Genomic DNA, 17,506 nt, shown 5'->3' with positions numbered 1-17,506 from the left:
CCTTGTTAGGTGTCACATTCCACTTTTATATGGACCTTATGCTTAGGACTTTAGGTTTTTTGCATTATGCAAAAAAGGTATCTTTCAGGTTGGATTACCTCTGATAAATCTCAGAACTCCTTTAATGACCTCCAAACTTCTCCCAGAAACAATAAATCCATTCTTTTTAATAACAATGTTCTACCAGCATCCTGTAACAACTTGCATAGGGGCACTACTGTTGTATCTGAGAAGTTAAAAATGAATATAACTCAGGGATCATAAGTAGACTATAACAAATTCCTATGAATAAGAACCCCAAACATAGGCAATAGATACATGATTTAAAAAGAGAAGCTAAATGCTGCTTACATAGTAAGGGAAAAACTGGTAGACAACCTGGATTTTGTGATCCAAAACATCTTTTGATGTTAGGAGAAAGGAGAAAGAAATCCTCATGTAGTAGATCTCCACCCTCTATCAGCAGTAAAAGATTAATGAAAAAGCATGGACAAAAGAATTTTACAAAAAGAAGATATTGATAAATTTTGAGTTTCATTATTAGAGAAAGCATCTATAATCAATGATATCAGAATCTTTTCTTTTAGCTAAACATTCCCATTTCCTTTGAAGATGGCTTTTATAAAGTGTAATCTCATTAGGCCTTTACCATTTTGCACCTTCCAAATCACTGAGTTGAAATTTTCCCCTCAAAACAAATCTATTCGATGCTCATCCTGCTATCACTTGCATACTTCTAGATGAGGAGAGTTGGCAGGAGTGGTGTAGAATTTTAACATTGTCTCTTTCAACAACTGTGTCTCTTTGTCCCATTCTCCCATATAACTCGGGAGCTACAACCACTTAAAGAAATATCAATAAAACCACATCTTATCTGGAAGTATCTGTTTACTACTTCCGTGAACAGATTGATTATTCATTCTTAGAAGTTCTTGAATTTTAGCTTCAGTCAGAAGAAATCTCTGTAGGGAGAAATTGATTTGGAAGTGCCAAATTGTGGATTAATCATCAGGGTGATGGTTCTAATCTAATGTCTACTTCAAGTCATATCAAATAAATCAATTTTGTTTCTTAGTTCATTGCACTTTCAAAAGAAAAATGCAAATCATAGCTAAAAGTGAAAAATTACAAAGATGAATTTAACACACAGACTTTGTTCATACAGTATCACATACCAGTCTACCAATCAACCAATAAGTACTTTTATGGAGACCATGCCTTCAAAGAGTTTATATTCTAATCTAATCTTCCCTACATAAAGCACAAGAAAAAAAAATAAGATAAGTTATTGTATTGATTTATATAATAAGTATTGTCCTTCATAGCATAATAGAATCAGAGATGGAAAGAACCTAATGAAGGGCAACCCATACACAAACCGGAATCTTCTCCTCAGTGTGCTGCCTGATAGTGGTTCATTTGAAGGCCTGCAACTGAAGAAATCTACTTCCAGCTGAAGAAAACAGCTCTAATTTTGAAGTAGTTCTTTGTTGTATCTAGCCTAAATTTGCTTCTTTGCAACTTCTACTCATTGTTTCCTAGTTTTGCATTCTAGAGAGAAACAGAACAAAGGCTAATCATTACTCTTCTTTTCAGCTAAATGAAGATAGCTCTTTTCTCTACCCCTCTTCCGTCCTCTAGGTCAAATGCTCTGGATTCCTTCAGTTGCTGCTTATGTGGCAAGAATTAGTCAACGGGCATTTATGAAGTGTTTGCCACTTGTCAAAAGGGAATTTTTAAGGGAAAAAAAAATGCCCTCAAAGAGTTTGCATTCTTTTGAATCTCAGGATCTTTGTCATTCATCATCCATATCTCCAAATTATGGGTTTTTGCCAGGATTTTGCCATAGATTCTCTTTTATTATCTCTATAATTTCCTATCAGCAATGTTTTTAGCTTCCAAGAATTTAAATATAGTCATTAAGCAGGTGACTCACAGATTTATACATCTTGCCCTAGGCTTGAGTCACATATTGCCACTTGCTCATTGGATATTTTATTCAGGATGTCCCAGAGACATCCTCAAAATTGAACTTATTTCCAAACCCTCTCTTCTTTTGGATCTCCCTATTAAAAAAAATTATTATTGATGTCCATTTTTCCCATTACCTAGATTTTTCCCTTGACTCCCTTCCCTATTTCTAGTGAGAAATAATGCATGATTAAGAGATCTTAAAATTCTCATTGATAACTGACATATAGGAAACTATTAGTGAAGGCTAGAAGGTAACTTGTAATTGTGTCAAATTGAATGATATGTAGATAAAAGGGATTAATTGTATAAGAATTTATACAATAGGGACAAAGATCAGGGAGATGGAGGCAGAGTGCCAGTGCTTCACAAATAATATGAAATTTGAGTTTGGTTATTGAAGACTAGGTAAGACTTGGTTTATGTTGCGTGAAAGGAGAGCATATACTATATGCATGAAAATATAGAACTTGTGTAATGCTTGCTGAATTTGATGGAATTTGGCAATTCAATTTTTTTTAGATTTTTGAAATAAGTACAAGTATTTTTCTTGGTAGCTGTTGCTAATATATTTTTAATCTTTATTGATGATTTTATGCTAATCATTTTTCTTCCTGCCCCTCCTTCTCTCAATCAGGCCTTCCCTCATCACTGAGAAACATTTGAGCCATACCAGCAAACAAGTGTGGTAGTAAATTTAACATTTGTACTTATCCCACCTCTTGGCCTGGGATGGGGGATAGAAGTTGGTTTCAATATTTGGCAGGAGTTGTTTTTTTTTTTTTTCTCCTTTTCTGGACTAGAATGCCAAAGGTGAATCTGTTGGAGATTAGAGGGTAAGAGCTAATAATTCTGAGTTGTAGAAAAGTCATTTTTTTTAACTTTTTAGAAAGGATTGAGAATCAGTGAATTTTTGCCATTCCACTCCCCTGTGACCAGTTTAGGAAATACTGATATGCATTCAAAAAAAGGATTGGTGATAAGCTTATACTTTTATACCTTGAACTTGGAGATAGCCTTTTTGGATGACTCTTTCAGTTTTTCCCAAACTGGTATACTAAAGAATTCCTTTGTACCAAAAGCCTTTCTTGATGCCACAATTTGGGGTTTGGCACTACTCAGATTACCGGTATTTGCATATTTGTTGTGTGCATGTATTCTACTCCTTCCTTCCCTAATCTTTCCAAGAAGAACGGAAGGTTTCTGAAAGATTTTGTTGGTATACCTGGAATGTGGCATAGTGCTTCACTTGATAAATGTTTGTTAAATTGAATCAGATGCTTAGGGAATTTTGGCAGATTAGATAGGGCTTGTCTAGCATGTGTAGGACTGGTAATATGATTCTTAAATGGTGACCTGGTACAGACCAGATGCTTAAGATGTGTTTGAGTGAGTGAAATGAGTACTTGGCAGTTTGTCATCTGTATTACAAAAGTCATACTACGTAAGATGTTGATCCTGATAAAGCTACCAACCTTGCCCTAGCATTTCTAGATTACTTGATGTTTTCTGGAAATTTTAAATATTTGAGCTTCTGTGATAGTCATATTATTTCAGGGACCTAAAAAAGAGTTTAGAAATAAAGTTCCATTCCAAATCCCACTTCAAAGAAGTATGACTCAAGACCTTTTAGAAAGTAGCTTTTTCTGGCAATGATCAATTCTTTACAGTTCCATATAGGATAGATTAATAATGTAAACTTTATGAAGGCAAGAACTATTGCATTTATATCTTTTTATTCCCAGGTCTGTCACAGTATCTGGCATATAATAAATTATTTTTGAATTAATGTTAAGTAAATAGAGAACTCTTTAAAATTGATGCTTTCTCTCTTTTTTTTTAAATTCTATTCTAAACTTAGCAAATACCAATGTAATGATTCTTCAGAATATAACAAAGAAGATTGAATATGAAACGTTAAATCTTTATTTATATACACTTTGCTTTACTTCTAACCAAATAATAAATTCTTTATTAGGACACATTGTAATCTTTTATAACACAAGAACTTGATTTGTAACATTTGCATTAATAGCTGGAAAGAGCATTATTTTCTCCTATATTTTTATAGCTTAGACATTCTAATTAGAAGGAAAAAAAAAACATCTAAAGTTAAAATTACCTACATAAGTTAAAGAATCCCCTTCAGAATGTAAGCGGAAAAGGATAATGAGTTTTTGCTTCTTTCCTCTCTGCCTCCTTCTCAGGAAATCAGAATGTGATATTGGGTAGGTTAATTAATATTTTAGCCTCAGTTTGCCCTTTTGTGAAATAGGGGACATAAAAACATGCAATAACTTCATAAGATCATTGTGAGCAAAGCATTATGTTCCCTTTCAAGTGCAGTATAAATTTAATCTGCTTTTGTTTCATTTCAAAATTGGACAGGTGATTTCTATCAATAATGGAGATTAGTGTTAGAAAAATTTAATTTCAGCAAGATAACAAAGCTCTTTGTAAGACAATTTTATTAGTTTTCCTTAGCTGGATTCACTTTTGAAACTTGGAAAACAGTTTGCTTAATTTCTTTAGGCAGTGGAAGGTTGGCTTGGTGCAAACATGTTATTAAAACTAGGTTGTTGTTGTTTTTTTCTCTCACCTAGACATGGACTCAGCAAGATCGTCAATGTATTCTTAGTACTTTATCACAATTGCTTCTGGATAAAGAATGTACTGTCGTTATTGGTCGTCAGCTTCGACCAATTCTCTTGGATTTGCTCGAAAGAAATAGGGAAGCCATACAAGCTGGAGGTCAGATCAACCATGATCTACATGAAAGGCTGTGCGTGGCCATGAGTAAACTCATCAGTAGCCATCCTGATGTCCTTCCGTGAGTAATGCTTTTATTCTATGAATTTTTTTCTGTGATGTTTTGACTCATTCCTTCTTGGATAGCAGACGAAGAGTCTTAAAAAAAAAAAAGATAGAATAAAGATACCAAAAAAGGTGTAATAATAATAATAACAACTTCATAATTGAAAAATAAATAAACAAAATAATACCAGAATCTCTTGATTCTGGTTTTGAGGAAAGAACTGACTATATAACATAAAGATGGGTTATGTCCGTCTTTCAAATCTAGAATTCTGACATTCTTTTCTTTATCCACCCTCTTCTCTCATAGTTTTTATCTTTTACCCTTATGCCTGCTGGACCTACTTTTTTTTACTGAGACTCTTAAAATATATACTTTGACTTGTGTGTTGCCCCCTTCACTCCTTACTTCATATTATACTTATGTATTCCCTGGTAGAATAACTACTTGAGAACAGAGACATTAATATTTTTTTCTCTCTGTCTTCTCCATTGTAAGTTCTATAAAATCAGAAATTCTATCTTGGTATGTCTTGCAATACTTAGCAATAAGCCTTATCTTCAGCAAATATTTAGTAAATATTTGTTGCATGAATTTATACATATATAAAGATAACTAATTTAAATATGTTATATTAGATTTTTACATTTTATAATTATGCTTTGAGGAGCAGATGACTTGATCTGTGACATGACATAATGTAAAATAAATGAACAGGACTAGATGATCTCAGAGTCTCAATAAAGTTTTTATTTTCATTCCCTCTACCTCTCAACCCCAATCTTGTAATTGCATTCTACTATTTTACTCCAGATTGACAGAAAGCTACATTTTTTGGTGAAAGGATGCAAAATTGAGCTTCACAGTATTGAGGAGCAAATGTATTTATGTGAAGATTTTTCTGCTTCTGGGATGAAAAAAATTTTATCTATGTAGCAGTATTATTAATATTTTTTATAAGAAGGATGTCTATTCATAAACAGCACTATAAAACATCTCTTACCATTTTGACATACTTTTTCAATTTTTTTTTAATAAGGCAATTGGGGGTAAGTGACTTGCCCAGAGTCACACAGCTAGTAAGGGTTAAGTGTCTGAGGCTGGATTTGAACTTAGGCCCTCTGTCTCCAGGGCAGGGCAGTACTCAACCTACTGTGCCATTTAGCTACCCTTGTTTTGACATACTTTTCTTGGGCCAGTTGAATAATAATTGAGAGGTCTGTCATGTTTAAGAAAGATCCTTATCTAGAGAGATTTGCCATAAAAGAGAAAGGGAAAAAAACTGGTCCTGTAGAGTGGAGATAGAGAAATTCATACAAAGGCAGAAATATTGTATGTAGTCTCTTAAAAGGAAGGATGTGTGATCTACAGAGATTAAAATAAGTGTAGTAATCTTACCAAATGTGCTTTAATAATTTATGTTTACTTAAAGAATAATATAAATATATTTGATCATGTTGCTATTTCATTACTTTTGGCAGATACATTTTACATTAATGCTCTGTAAAAATGAAGTTCTGGTACTAACATGAAACCTCACTGTTATTAAGTCTTTCCACAAAGTAGAATTATTCTTTGGGATAGTATGGAAATTTATTAAATTGTTTTTTTCAATAGTTGCAGATTTTATGTTTGTGATAAATGAATGTGAAATTTCAACAACTTTTTTTTTCTCTTATTTTCTCTAAATCATGCTATTCTGTTGAGTTTCAGTGAATCATAAAATTTAAAACTATTTCAGTATGTATGTTTTGCATTGTTGACATACTTTCGGTGGAAATGAGGCTTGTCATAATGAATTATTTTGAGTTTTAACAGGTGTCGTTACTCTCCATTCCAAATCCTCATCTATAAGATAGATTTAACAACAATAACATTTACATAGTGTTTAATGTTTATAAAGTATTTTATAAATATTATGTCATTTGATTCTTACAGCAGCTTGTGAAGTAGATCCTATTATGATCCCAGTTTTGCAAATGAGGAAATGGATAGGTGGAGGTTAAAAGACCTTCACAGAATCACAGCAGCTAAAAAATATTTGCTATAGGATTTGAATCTGGGACTCCTGACTCTGGATCCAGTGCTTTATTCTTTGTTCCACTTTACTGTCTTTAAGCAGGGTTTTCATTGTGCTTTGCAATATCCTTTTGTACCTTACTGTTCATTCTTACCTTGATTTGTTTTTAAAATATCTTTGTATTGTACACATATACCCATGCATGATATGTAAGTAATCTTATTACATGTATTGTTTCAATATTGCATTTACTTTGCATTGTAGGATGCATAGTCCTTAGGAAATAGAGGAACTAAAACTAGTTCTGTTGGGAAACAACTTAAATAAACCATAATTTTCTCCCACCATGCAAAATTACAGTATAGATAACACTTTGTAGTGTTATAATTTATTTTCTTCTTAAGTTAAAAAAATTAATTTGTAAATATCCCTGGTGTCTATCCCAAGGATGTTGTGAGGACATTTTATATCCATTTTATAGATGAATATTTGAAACAGAGTAATGATGTAAGTCATGTCTCCTTTCCATCCTGATTTTTCTTCCTGGTTTGATGAGGTGTATTTCCTCCTTATTCTGTGGTTTTCAGTACTAAGTACAACCTATAGGTATTAAAAATCAATGGGAAATTGGATCTTCTATTCCCTGAAAATCTTCCTTAGGTCCCTGAAGAGTAAAGGTGATGTTGACTTACATATTTAATTTGATTAATATTAAAAATCAATATGTGTGCTCTTTGCCCCACAGTATGTTGTTTTGTGTTTTGTTGCTTCTATAGAGACCTGGATTTGGATATTGCTTCTAGTTTTTGTAACAATATTTTTCTTGTATTCTTTTGAAAGGTTTGCCCTGAGATATTTTAAAGACACCTTCCCAGTCTTTCAAAGACTCTTCTTGGAAAGTTCAGATGCCAATCCTGTTCGCTTTGGGCGCCGGCGGATGAAATTGCGGGACTTAATGGAAGCAGCCTTCAAGTTTTTACAGCAAAATCAGTCTGCATTTCGGGAGCTTTGGGACTGGAGTGTGTGTGTTCCACTTCTCAGGAGTCATGACACTTTAGTTCGCTGGTATGTAGATGAAATACCAGAGAAATTGAGACAAGAAGAAATTGTTTTTAATCTTTAATGTGGAGAGTTTTCACTTGCTGACCAAAATGGAAAATACCTCCAAAGCGTTCAGTCCAGAACAACTGAGGCACATCATTTCTAATTGCACAAATGAAAAAGGGGAGGAGGGCAGTGTGTGGCCTACTATCCAGGGCTGAATACAGACATTTACAGATTCCTACTTTTCTAAAACTGCTAGTAGGTGGGAGCTAATAGATTATTTTTTCACAGAATCTTTGGGTCATCTTGTGAGAATTTCAGTTTGATGGGATTATTTTGAATTTGTTCTTTATATCAAATTCATCTTCCATTTTCTCAAGCTTAAGTAACTCTTCAGAGGTGAAGGGGGTGGAGTAGGATTATGGGAAATACACATCAGGACAATGTCTTGGAATAAGAATATTTAGCTCCCTATACATGTAGTCAAAGGGAGGTTGTGTCCCAGTTTCTGTTTCCTAATCTTATAGAATTTTTCCAAGATTTATGTTTTGGAAGTATAGTTACTTCTCATTATGGCAGATTTTTATTTCCACTTAATTATGAAGTAAATTTTGAACACACAGTTTGTTTTTTTCTTTCCAGGTACACTGCAAATTGTCTTGCTTTGATTACTTCAATGAATGAAGAACACAAATTATCTTTTCTTAAGAAGATATTCAGCAGTGAAGAACTGATACATTACAGGCTTAAGTAAGTAAAAATTGTAGGTTTTTTTTTTTTCCTTGTTGACATCAGTATATTAATTCAGCTTTTTAAGGAACATTATAAGCATAGTTATTTTTCCTTCAGAATAACTAATGGGGATCTTGATTTTTCCTTAGACTGTTAGAAGAAGCACAACTGCAGGATGTGGAAAAAGCCTTGGTTCTGGTCACTCCAGACACCACACTTTGGCAAAGGGAGAAAGAACAACAATATATACAAGGCCACATCATTTCTGGTGATCTTTCAGCCCATGTGACAGCAGTCTGTGGAGTGGTTCTTCCACGGCAGAATCCGGCACCCACAGAGCAGGTAGGTAGAGATTGTGATTGTGATCTCTCTTATTAAAATATATGGCTTTCCTAAGACTGATATTAATTAGTCCTGTCCTTAACCAAGATTTGTGTTCTATTCATATAAGCTAAAAAGACTTGTTATTATAGTTTGGCAAATTGGAACTATCAGAAAAAGAAATACTCAGAAAAGGAATTACAATTTTCTTCCAACTAGCAATATTGAGAAGTCAGTACAGTAAATATTATCTCTAATTTGCAATGGTGACTTGTTGAAAGACTACATGGTCAGATATCTAGAATCTTCAATGCTTTGCCCACGAGGATGTAATTGGAGTAGAATTGAACTCTGCTCTTTTGCCTTTGGTAGTTCCTCTTTATTTGATAGTTATATAGTACCAGTTTTCCCCCAAGAGGATTTCAGACTCCTTGAACAAGTATTTGAAAAACCAGTTTCTGGTTAGGTAGTTTAGTTTTTAAAAAAGGAAGAATATGGGGAAGAGGGATGAACTGGAAGTATCCTTGATACTACTTTCCATATGCAATGAGAGATTGACTGCTAAAAGGCCAGAGCATCTTAGTGTCTTGACCTGACATTATTGTTAACCATTTTATTTTCACTTAAGGGTTAGATTTGAGAAATTTTGTGTTGGAAATTAATTTCTATGTTTTCCCAGATTCTCCATTCCATAGGAGCACATTGTAGCTTAAGTAGAGAAGTGAAAGGCTCAAAAGAAAAACATTGGGGGCAGAAACAAAAAAAATTTAAGCTTCTAAACTAATAGAAAACCATGTAAGTTAATGTTATTGATTAATTTTTGTCTCACTTCTCTTGAGTCATCACAACTTTATATTTGAAGGCATTTTGAGCCTTTGCTATTCTAGACTATATAAAGTATGCAGATATTTTCACATCTTTGTTTAGAAATAAACTAGCTAATAGTCTTTTGGAGAAAGCAATATTTTCTAAGTGACTTTTATATACTTGTGTTCTTCAGTGCTGTAGTAACAAGCATTCTTTACTTGACCAGGAGGTGACACCTCAGTCTTTTGTGCTGGTCGAGTCTGTCTCTAAAAATCTCCAGAGTCTGGCTTTGGCTGTCGCTTCTCAGAGTGCTGTGTTGCTAGAAGGACCAATAGGATGTGGCAAAACATCTTTAGTGGAGCATTTAGCTGCCATGACTGGAAGAAGGAAATCACCTCAGATTCTTAAAGTCCAACTTGGAGATCAAACTGACAGCAAGGTAAGAAATAGCAAGTTTGAGGAGATTAGAAACTACAGTATCTAGGTTTTGAGAGTGTAAGGCTAATCATTGAGCTTATGTAGAGAAGAGGTCAAACCGTGCAAATGTGATGTCTCCCTGCCGGTGACCCATGATGCTATATTGTAGTATGTGCTTAGTGCTTAGTGCCATGTTCTCTTTGCAGATGTTGTTGGGGATGTATCGCTGCACGGATGTTCCAGGGGAGTTTATTTGGCAGCCAGGGACTTTGACACAGGCTGTCGCCAAGGGACACTGGATACTCCTGGAAGACATTGACTATGCTCCTTTAGATGTGGTATGTAGTCTCTGCAGGATTTTCTATAGGAAATCCTTTATTTTCATCAGCACTATTAATGCTTAACAAAATGATTTGACTAAAAAGGATTTTTGAATAAGTGAATTATATTGAGGGAACCCAATTTGATCTTGAAATTAGGAGAGTGAGCAAGTACTTAGATCCATATTGTAGGAAGAAGATTGTTGATCACCTAACTAATATGAATTGGTTAAATGGAATAAGATTTTATCTCTACTCCTTTGAAACTGTAATCACTGGGGAGGAGTGCAGAATTTGAATTAATCAGAACTGTGTTGTTAGAGGGGTTTCTGACACTCACTAACTTTGTGATTCTTTGCAAGTCACTTAATTTCTTAATTTCCCTGATAACTCTTAAGAGTCTAAATTGTGGGTCATGTTCTGATTGATCAGCATTGATAGAAGGAGCCTGTTCAACAGGATCTCCCTGTGATAATGATATCATATTCTTGGTTTAAAAAAAAAAAAATGAAAGTATGACTAACATTGTTAAGATTCTTCCCATGGTAGTTTGTATCTGATGCCTTTCCTTCAGTGATAAGAGTTTATAGTCATGTATTATACTTATGGACAGGTCTGGTGGAAATCACATTAGCTATGTAATATAGGGGATGAAATAATAAAAATACAAATTTTACCTGATTGGGCTGCAGATAACATTTGTTAAGCACTTACTTGGTGAAGAACACTAAGGGTTGGGTTAACTAAAATCTTTTGCTTGTGGCCTATAGTCTTGAGGGATGACTGAGGAGGGAAATATAATCTCAGTAATAGAGGAGGGGATCAAGGAAGACTCTGTGGAAGAGGCATTATTTGAATTGGGCTGGTTTGGAATTCAGTAAATGGAGAGGGAGGAAGAACAACATTTGAGGCATAGAGAACACACATGTGTAAAGCTGAAGAGACAGGAAAGCACATGGCAAGTTTTGGGGAAGAGAACAGTCCCAGTAGCTGGAATATAAAGTATATGGTGGTCTGTGTAAAAGAGTTAAGGCTGGAAAGATAGGCTGGATATTGGATTGTTTAATGTCTTGAGTGCCAGGCAAAAGAAGTTGAATTTTCTGTAGTGGGCAGTAGGAGAGCATTGTAGATTTTTTAGTAACAGTGACACGAACAGATTGCTGCATGGAAGATAAAACCTGGCATGTAAGTGTTTTCATTCATTTGTTAGTATGCTGGATGGACTGAGGGAGAAAATAGAAGCAGGAAGGAAGATCTGTTAGAAAAGAAAGTGGGAGAGAAGGGAATAAGTATTTACTTAGAGTCTATCTTGTACTATGAACTGTGCTGAGTGCTTTATAGAAACTTACAATAACCCTGCAAGGTAAGTGCTATTATTATCCCCATTTTATAGTTGAGGAATCTGAGGCAGACACATCGTGTGACCTGTGCACAGTCACACAGTATGTCTCTGGAGTCTTTCTGACTTCAGGCTCCCTTACTTTCCCCTTTCTTGAACTATTCATAAGGTGGGAAGAGAACCAAAAGAGTAAAGTGACTCTGAAGCCAAGGGAAAAGAAAGGACTACAAGATGGATAATCAGGGGCCAAGTATTTTAGACAAATTGGGAGATTGGATTGAAAAAATCCAATTAAATTTGGTAATGAAAAGAGAAATTTGAGAGGTTCTGAACTCAAATGATGATTGTGTGAGTGAGTGAAGGAGTAGGATGAGGGAATAAGATTAATTCTGGATTAATTAAATCTGGATTGATGGGGTGAGGGAGAGAATAATTTTGGATTTTAGTGAGATCAAAAGAATTGTGGTACCTTTAACAGAATAAAAGAAGTTTGGGGCAGGGAGAAAGTTGGAAAAAGATAATAAATTCTATTTAGAACAATGTTTATAGGCAGATAAGAAGGAGCCAGTAGAGAGGGTGAAAATGAAGAAGGATGAGAGATAGAAAATGACTTTGGAACAAGGTTCTGGAAGGGTCAGAATAGGTAGAAAGATTAGTATTAATAAGAACTGTAACCAGTAACTGTAGCTGTGCTGGAAAGGAGATACTAGATCACTAAATCAAGCAGTTTTGAGTATAGGAAAATGGCCTCTTGATAGCTCAGGGTATTGGCCTCAGTCTTCTTAGTGAAATATTAGATTAAATGAGCCACTGAAATGTTTGAAGGAAGAATAAAGATTTTGAACAGTTTTTGTAGGTACTGACATAGATACTAATAAGGTGGGGTAAGTGGTACAGTAGAGACAGTACTGAACCTGTAAGTCAGGAAGATCTGAATTCAAGTTCATCCTCAAGACCCTTACTAGTTGTGTGACCCTTGGAAATTACATGTAAAGATGGTTTTAATTTTTGTAAGATCTTGAGTTCTAATTTTTTCTTTCTCCCTCACTTCTCCCTCCCCAAGGTAGCAATCAATCTGATATTGTTATACATGTATAATCATTAAATATATTTCCATATTAGTCATATTGTGAAAGAAAAATCAGAACAAAAGAAAAAACCTAGAAAGAAAAAAGCAAAAACAAAAAAAGTGAAAATGATATACTTTGATCCAAATACAGTCTCCATAATTCTCTTTCTGGCATTTTCCATCCCAGGTCTATTAGAATTGTCTTGGATCACTATGTTGCTGAAAAGAGTCAAGTCTATCATCATTGATTTATCTTGCTGTTATTGTGTTGCATAATCATTTTTTTCTCATTTATATGTTATATGTAAAACAGTTTTTAACGTTTGTTTTTAAAATTTGGAGTTTCATATTCTCTCCCTTCCTCCCATCCCCTCAATTGAGGTGCATGTGAAGTTAGGCAAAACATTTCTGTAAGTCATTTTGCAGAAGAAAACATAGATCATAGATTTCCCCCCCCCAAAAAAAAAAAAAAAAGAAAACCCCTCAAATAAAGTAACATTTCAGGTTGTTTTTAGACACAATCAGTTCTTTATCTGGCTATGGATGACATTTTTCATCATAAGGCCTTCATTGGATCATTGTATTGCTGGGAATAGCAAAGTCATTCACTGATCATTCCACAACATCACAATTTTTTTTTTTTTAACAGTCTTTTAAAACACATTTCCATATTAGTCATGTTTTGAAAGAAAAATCAAAACTAAAAGAAAAAAGCCATGAAAAAGAAAAGAAAAGCGAAAATAGTATGCTTTGATCTGCATTTTTATCTGCATAGTTCTTTCTCTGGATGTGAATGGCATTTTCCATTGTGAAGCACTTTGTACACCTTAAAGTACTATATGAATGCTGTTTCATTGTTGTTGTTCTTTAATACTTGTAAGGTTTGCGAAATTCTTTACATTCATTATCTCATCTGAGCCTCACAATTCTGAAGGTACTAGAGATATGATTATCCCCACATTAAAAAATGAGGAAATTGGAGTATATAAGTTTCTTAAGTCTGAAATGTTAAAATGGTGACATAGTCAAATGCTGGACTTCTAACCAAAGTCCAAGACAAGAGTCTGTCATAATACTTCAGGTGTTTAAGAGTGCAATTCACTCACTAAAGTCAATTAGTAAGTGGGACATTAACTACTAGGTTCCATAAAGACACAGCTATTTTGACAGTTAAGATAATCTTTGTCTTCTTTTCCCCTTCCCCTTCTAGTATTTTTGTAGTATCAATCTTTAGAGGCAAAGGTAGCTATTAGGTTTCCATTGTTTTCTGTGGTCTCAATCTACAAAATAACCTTTCAGAAGTGTTTTTATATAATTTATAAAATGTAATAATTTGTGTTACAAATTGTGCAAGTATTTGTTTGTTTTGCTGAGGCATTTGGGGTTAAGTAACTTACCCAGGGTCACACAGCTGGAAATTATTTAATGTCTGAGCCTACATTTGAATTTCAAGTACTCCTGACTTCAGGGATGGTGCTCTATTCACTTCACCACTTAACTGCCCTTATAAAAATATTTGTATATTTGCATTTAGGATTACTAAGATATTGTATATGCTTATTTACTTTTTTTTTTTTTTTGATTATTTACTTTTAAAGTTGTTGGTTTGTAGTGTTCTTGGTTGGTTTTCTGGAGGTCTCTGGAACAGCATTCGTTTCAATTTGGTAATCACCACGATTGTTATATGTAAGCAGCCTGGGGCTGGGCAACTTTCTGGAGAGCCTTTCAGATCGGCCTTAATTTCATTGGGGGGAGCAGGAGGACAGGCCAGCCACCATAGTGGTGTAAGATGGAGTGAATCTCTCTGAGTCCAAGGGCTGGTGCTTTAGCCTCCAGCCACCACAAAGATAGAAGGTGGAATGAATCTGTCTCTCAGTCCCTACTGGCTGTTACATACTCTATTATAATTACATTATCATAGGTGTGAATCTTGTGGAACTATATTAAGTACTAAGTACATCTACTGAACTAGAGAATTATTAATCACCATGCTAAACTAGATAACCATTGTCTTATCAATTCCATTGACTTAACACCGTGTAAGAATCCTTGTTTCAGAGTTCTGGCCCATAACACTGGTCTTTTATGGAATGATGCTGCTTACTTAGAACATTGGCGAGCCATAAATAATGACTAATATATTGCTGTCTACATGAACTAGAAAATCTCAACTAGACTTAGATTTTGGATGTGTTTTGTTTGCCTACAAGAGCACCTAATTTGGTGTTTTTTTTTTTTTTTGGGGGGGGGTCCTGGATGTGTGTTTTTATTTTTTCTGAAAGCTTTAGTAATTGACTTTTTTTTCCCCTTAGATTTCTGTGCTGATTCCTCTTTTGGAAAATCAAGAACTTTTAATTCCTGGTCGTGGTGATTGTCTGAGAGTAGCTCCTGGATTTCAGTTCTTTGCAACCAGGAGGTAAGAGTTTTTAAGAATGCTGTTTAAAATTTTGATCTTTTCTCAAAAGATCCTTAACTTTGATGCATACAGCACAATTATAAAATAATTTTTATGATGGAATAATTATGATAAGTGATAAATACCACTTCTTGGTTATATGTCCAAACTTTATTTGAATAGAAAATCATTCTACAAAATATAACAAACTGCTTTATTAAATAAATAAGCAAATGAAATTTACTTTTAGACGTTGAGAACAATATTTAGGATTCAAACCAACTTAAAGAATTATTAAAGAAATAGCTATTCATTTTTATAATTTATATTTTATCTTTAAAGGATTGGGTCTTTGTGTATTTGTTTTTACAGTATGACACACAGGCACTGTTCACCACTAGACCTAGCCTTTTTTTTTTCCCCTGAGGCAGTTGGGGTTGAGTGACTTGCCCAGGGTCACACAGCTAGGAAGTAGTTAAGTGTCTGAGGTCATATTTGAACTCAGATCCTCCTGACTTCAGGGCTGGTGCTCTATCCATTGCACCACCTAGTTGCCACTAGTCCTGGCCTTTTAACAGAGTGGAGATGATAGAGATTATTGTCTGAAATTTAGTGTGGATTATCTCCAGATACTGAAACTCATGCTATAACTTAGAGTCTCAAGAATTGCCCTTTGCTATGCAGACCAACAACTCTTTTTTTATATCTTCTAATCTTAATGACAATGAAAAGTTCATTTACTTGACATTGGTCCCTCTACTAGTATGTAAGAAGTAAGATTTAAACTTAGATTTCAGAGCAATCCTTTATTTTCTATCTTGTGTTGCCTCTCTTTAGTGTTTAACAAATTAATGAGCAGCAAAAGATCTATTTGGGCTTTTTCCCTTTTCAGTTTGTGGTTTTATTTCCTTGGACTTTGCTTTAACTTTATTTATTTTGCATAAACAGTTGTGAACAGTTCTTGTATTATTTTCTTTTATGTTAAGTTGTATGGGACCTTCCATATTTCATTTTATCACTCATTTGCTGTTTTTCTGGAACTAAAACATTGTTATTTAAATTTGCCATATTTTATTCAACCAGTATCCAATCATTGTACTTATAGGTTGCTTCCAGGTTTTTATTATTACAAAAATAGTATTTCATTATTTTTGTAGAGAGCAGTATTCCCCTTTTTCCCATCTATCATTTCTGTGACTTTTTTTTTAAAGGATAAAGTTGCAAAAGGGGAATCTAGGTGAAAATGTCTGAGCAGTTTTGTGAGTTTTTACTGTATATGACCATGTTGTCCTCCAAAATGTATACATCAGTCTGCAGGGTTACCAACACTTTATTATTAAAATTCCTGTTTTCATATGGGCTACAATTTGACTCTTATATTATGCTAATTAATTTTAACAACTTAAAGGTAAAATATTGTTAGCATCTTTAGTTGTATGAATAGGTTTTCAAGAAAGAAAAATAGATAAGTCTTGAGATAAATATATATGTTCTAGACCTGAAGATAAAATTAGCTTGAACCACATCAGAAGATTTGGTTAAATATGCTAGCCATCTATGTGACTTTGTGGTTTTTATTTTATATTTTAGGTTGTTTGGCTGTGCAGGAAATTGGTACCGACCCCACAATAGCCATGCTGTTTTGCTAGACAAATATTGGACCAGAATTCATCTGGAGAACATGGACAAGACAGAATTGAAAGAGGTATGCCTGCATTTTTAATTATTGTTTCATCTGTTAGATAGTTTTGGCTCAGACTTTCAAATTAAGATGAAATATAATTGGATATTAACCCAAAAAACCCAGTATATTTGGCATATCAGCATGAAGTAAAATTTTACATTCAGCTCTTTAGAAACAGAGTAGCAAAGACTTTTTAATTTTTTCTAGGAATCTAGTATATTCCACTAGACAGTGGTTAAATCACTGTCCCAAACTTCCTGCAGGCCCAAATATAAATAACCCACAACCCTGAACCCTCAAGCCCTAGGGATACTATGTTCCTCTAGCACACCAGTGTTACATCCAGACAGATCCCTGTATTCATCATCAAGGGGACCAATCTGTATGAAACATACCCATCATACCTCAATTTGCTGCCACCTATAGGCATGTAAGTACAAGAACTCTGAAGTAGGAATCTCCTACTGATTCTTTGTTTACAGGCTGGCCTCTGCGGTCATCATCCAAAGAGGCATTTCTTATGAAGATGTGATGTCATTTGTCTTTGTGGGTACTCTGTACTTCCTTTTTCA

The 17,506-nt window shown here is 34.3% G+C and overlaps 1 protein-coding gene across 1 annotated transcript in view; it reads left to right on the top strand.

The window, feature by feature from the left end:
• The window catches only part of MDN1 (midasin AAA ATPase 1), a 178,833-nt gene that overhangs the window by 13,866 nt on the left and 147,461 nt on the right, over nt 1–17,506 (top strand). The window contains 8 exon segments of the mRNA XM_051997401.1: nt 4,575–4,801; nt 7,647–7,871; nt 8,493–8,600; nt 8,732–8,924; nt 9,937–10,149; nt 10,334–10,465; nt 15,168–15,271; nt 16,841–16,955. Coding sequence (XP_051853361.1) covers nt 4,575–4,801; nt 7,647–7,871; nt 8,493–8,600; nt 8,732–8,924; nt 9,937–10,149; nt 10,334–10,465; nt 15,168–15,271; nt 16,841–16,955 — 1,317 coding nt within the window.

This window comes from Antechinus flavipes, chromosome 4 (genome assembly GCF_016432865.1).
Source record: "Antechinus flavipes isolate AdamAnt ecotype Samford, QLD, Australia chromosome 4, AdamAnt_v2, whole genome shotgun sequence".
In the NCBI taxonomy this organism is placed as follows: Eukaryota; Metazoa; Chordata; class Mammalia; order Dasyuromorphia; family Dasyuridae; genus Antechinus; species Antechinus flavipes.
This window is presented reverse-complemented; position numbering and strand designations above follow the sequence as displayed.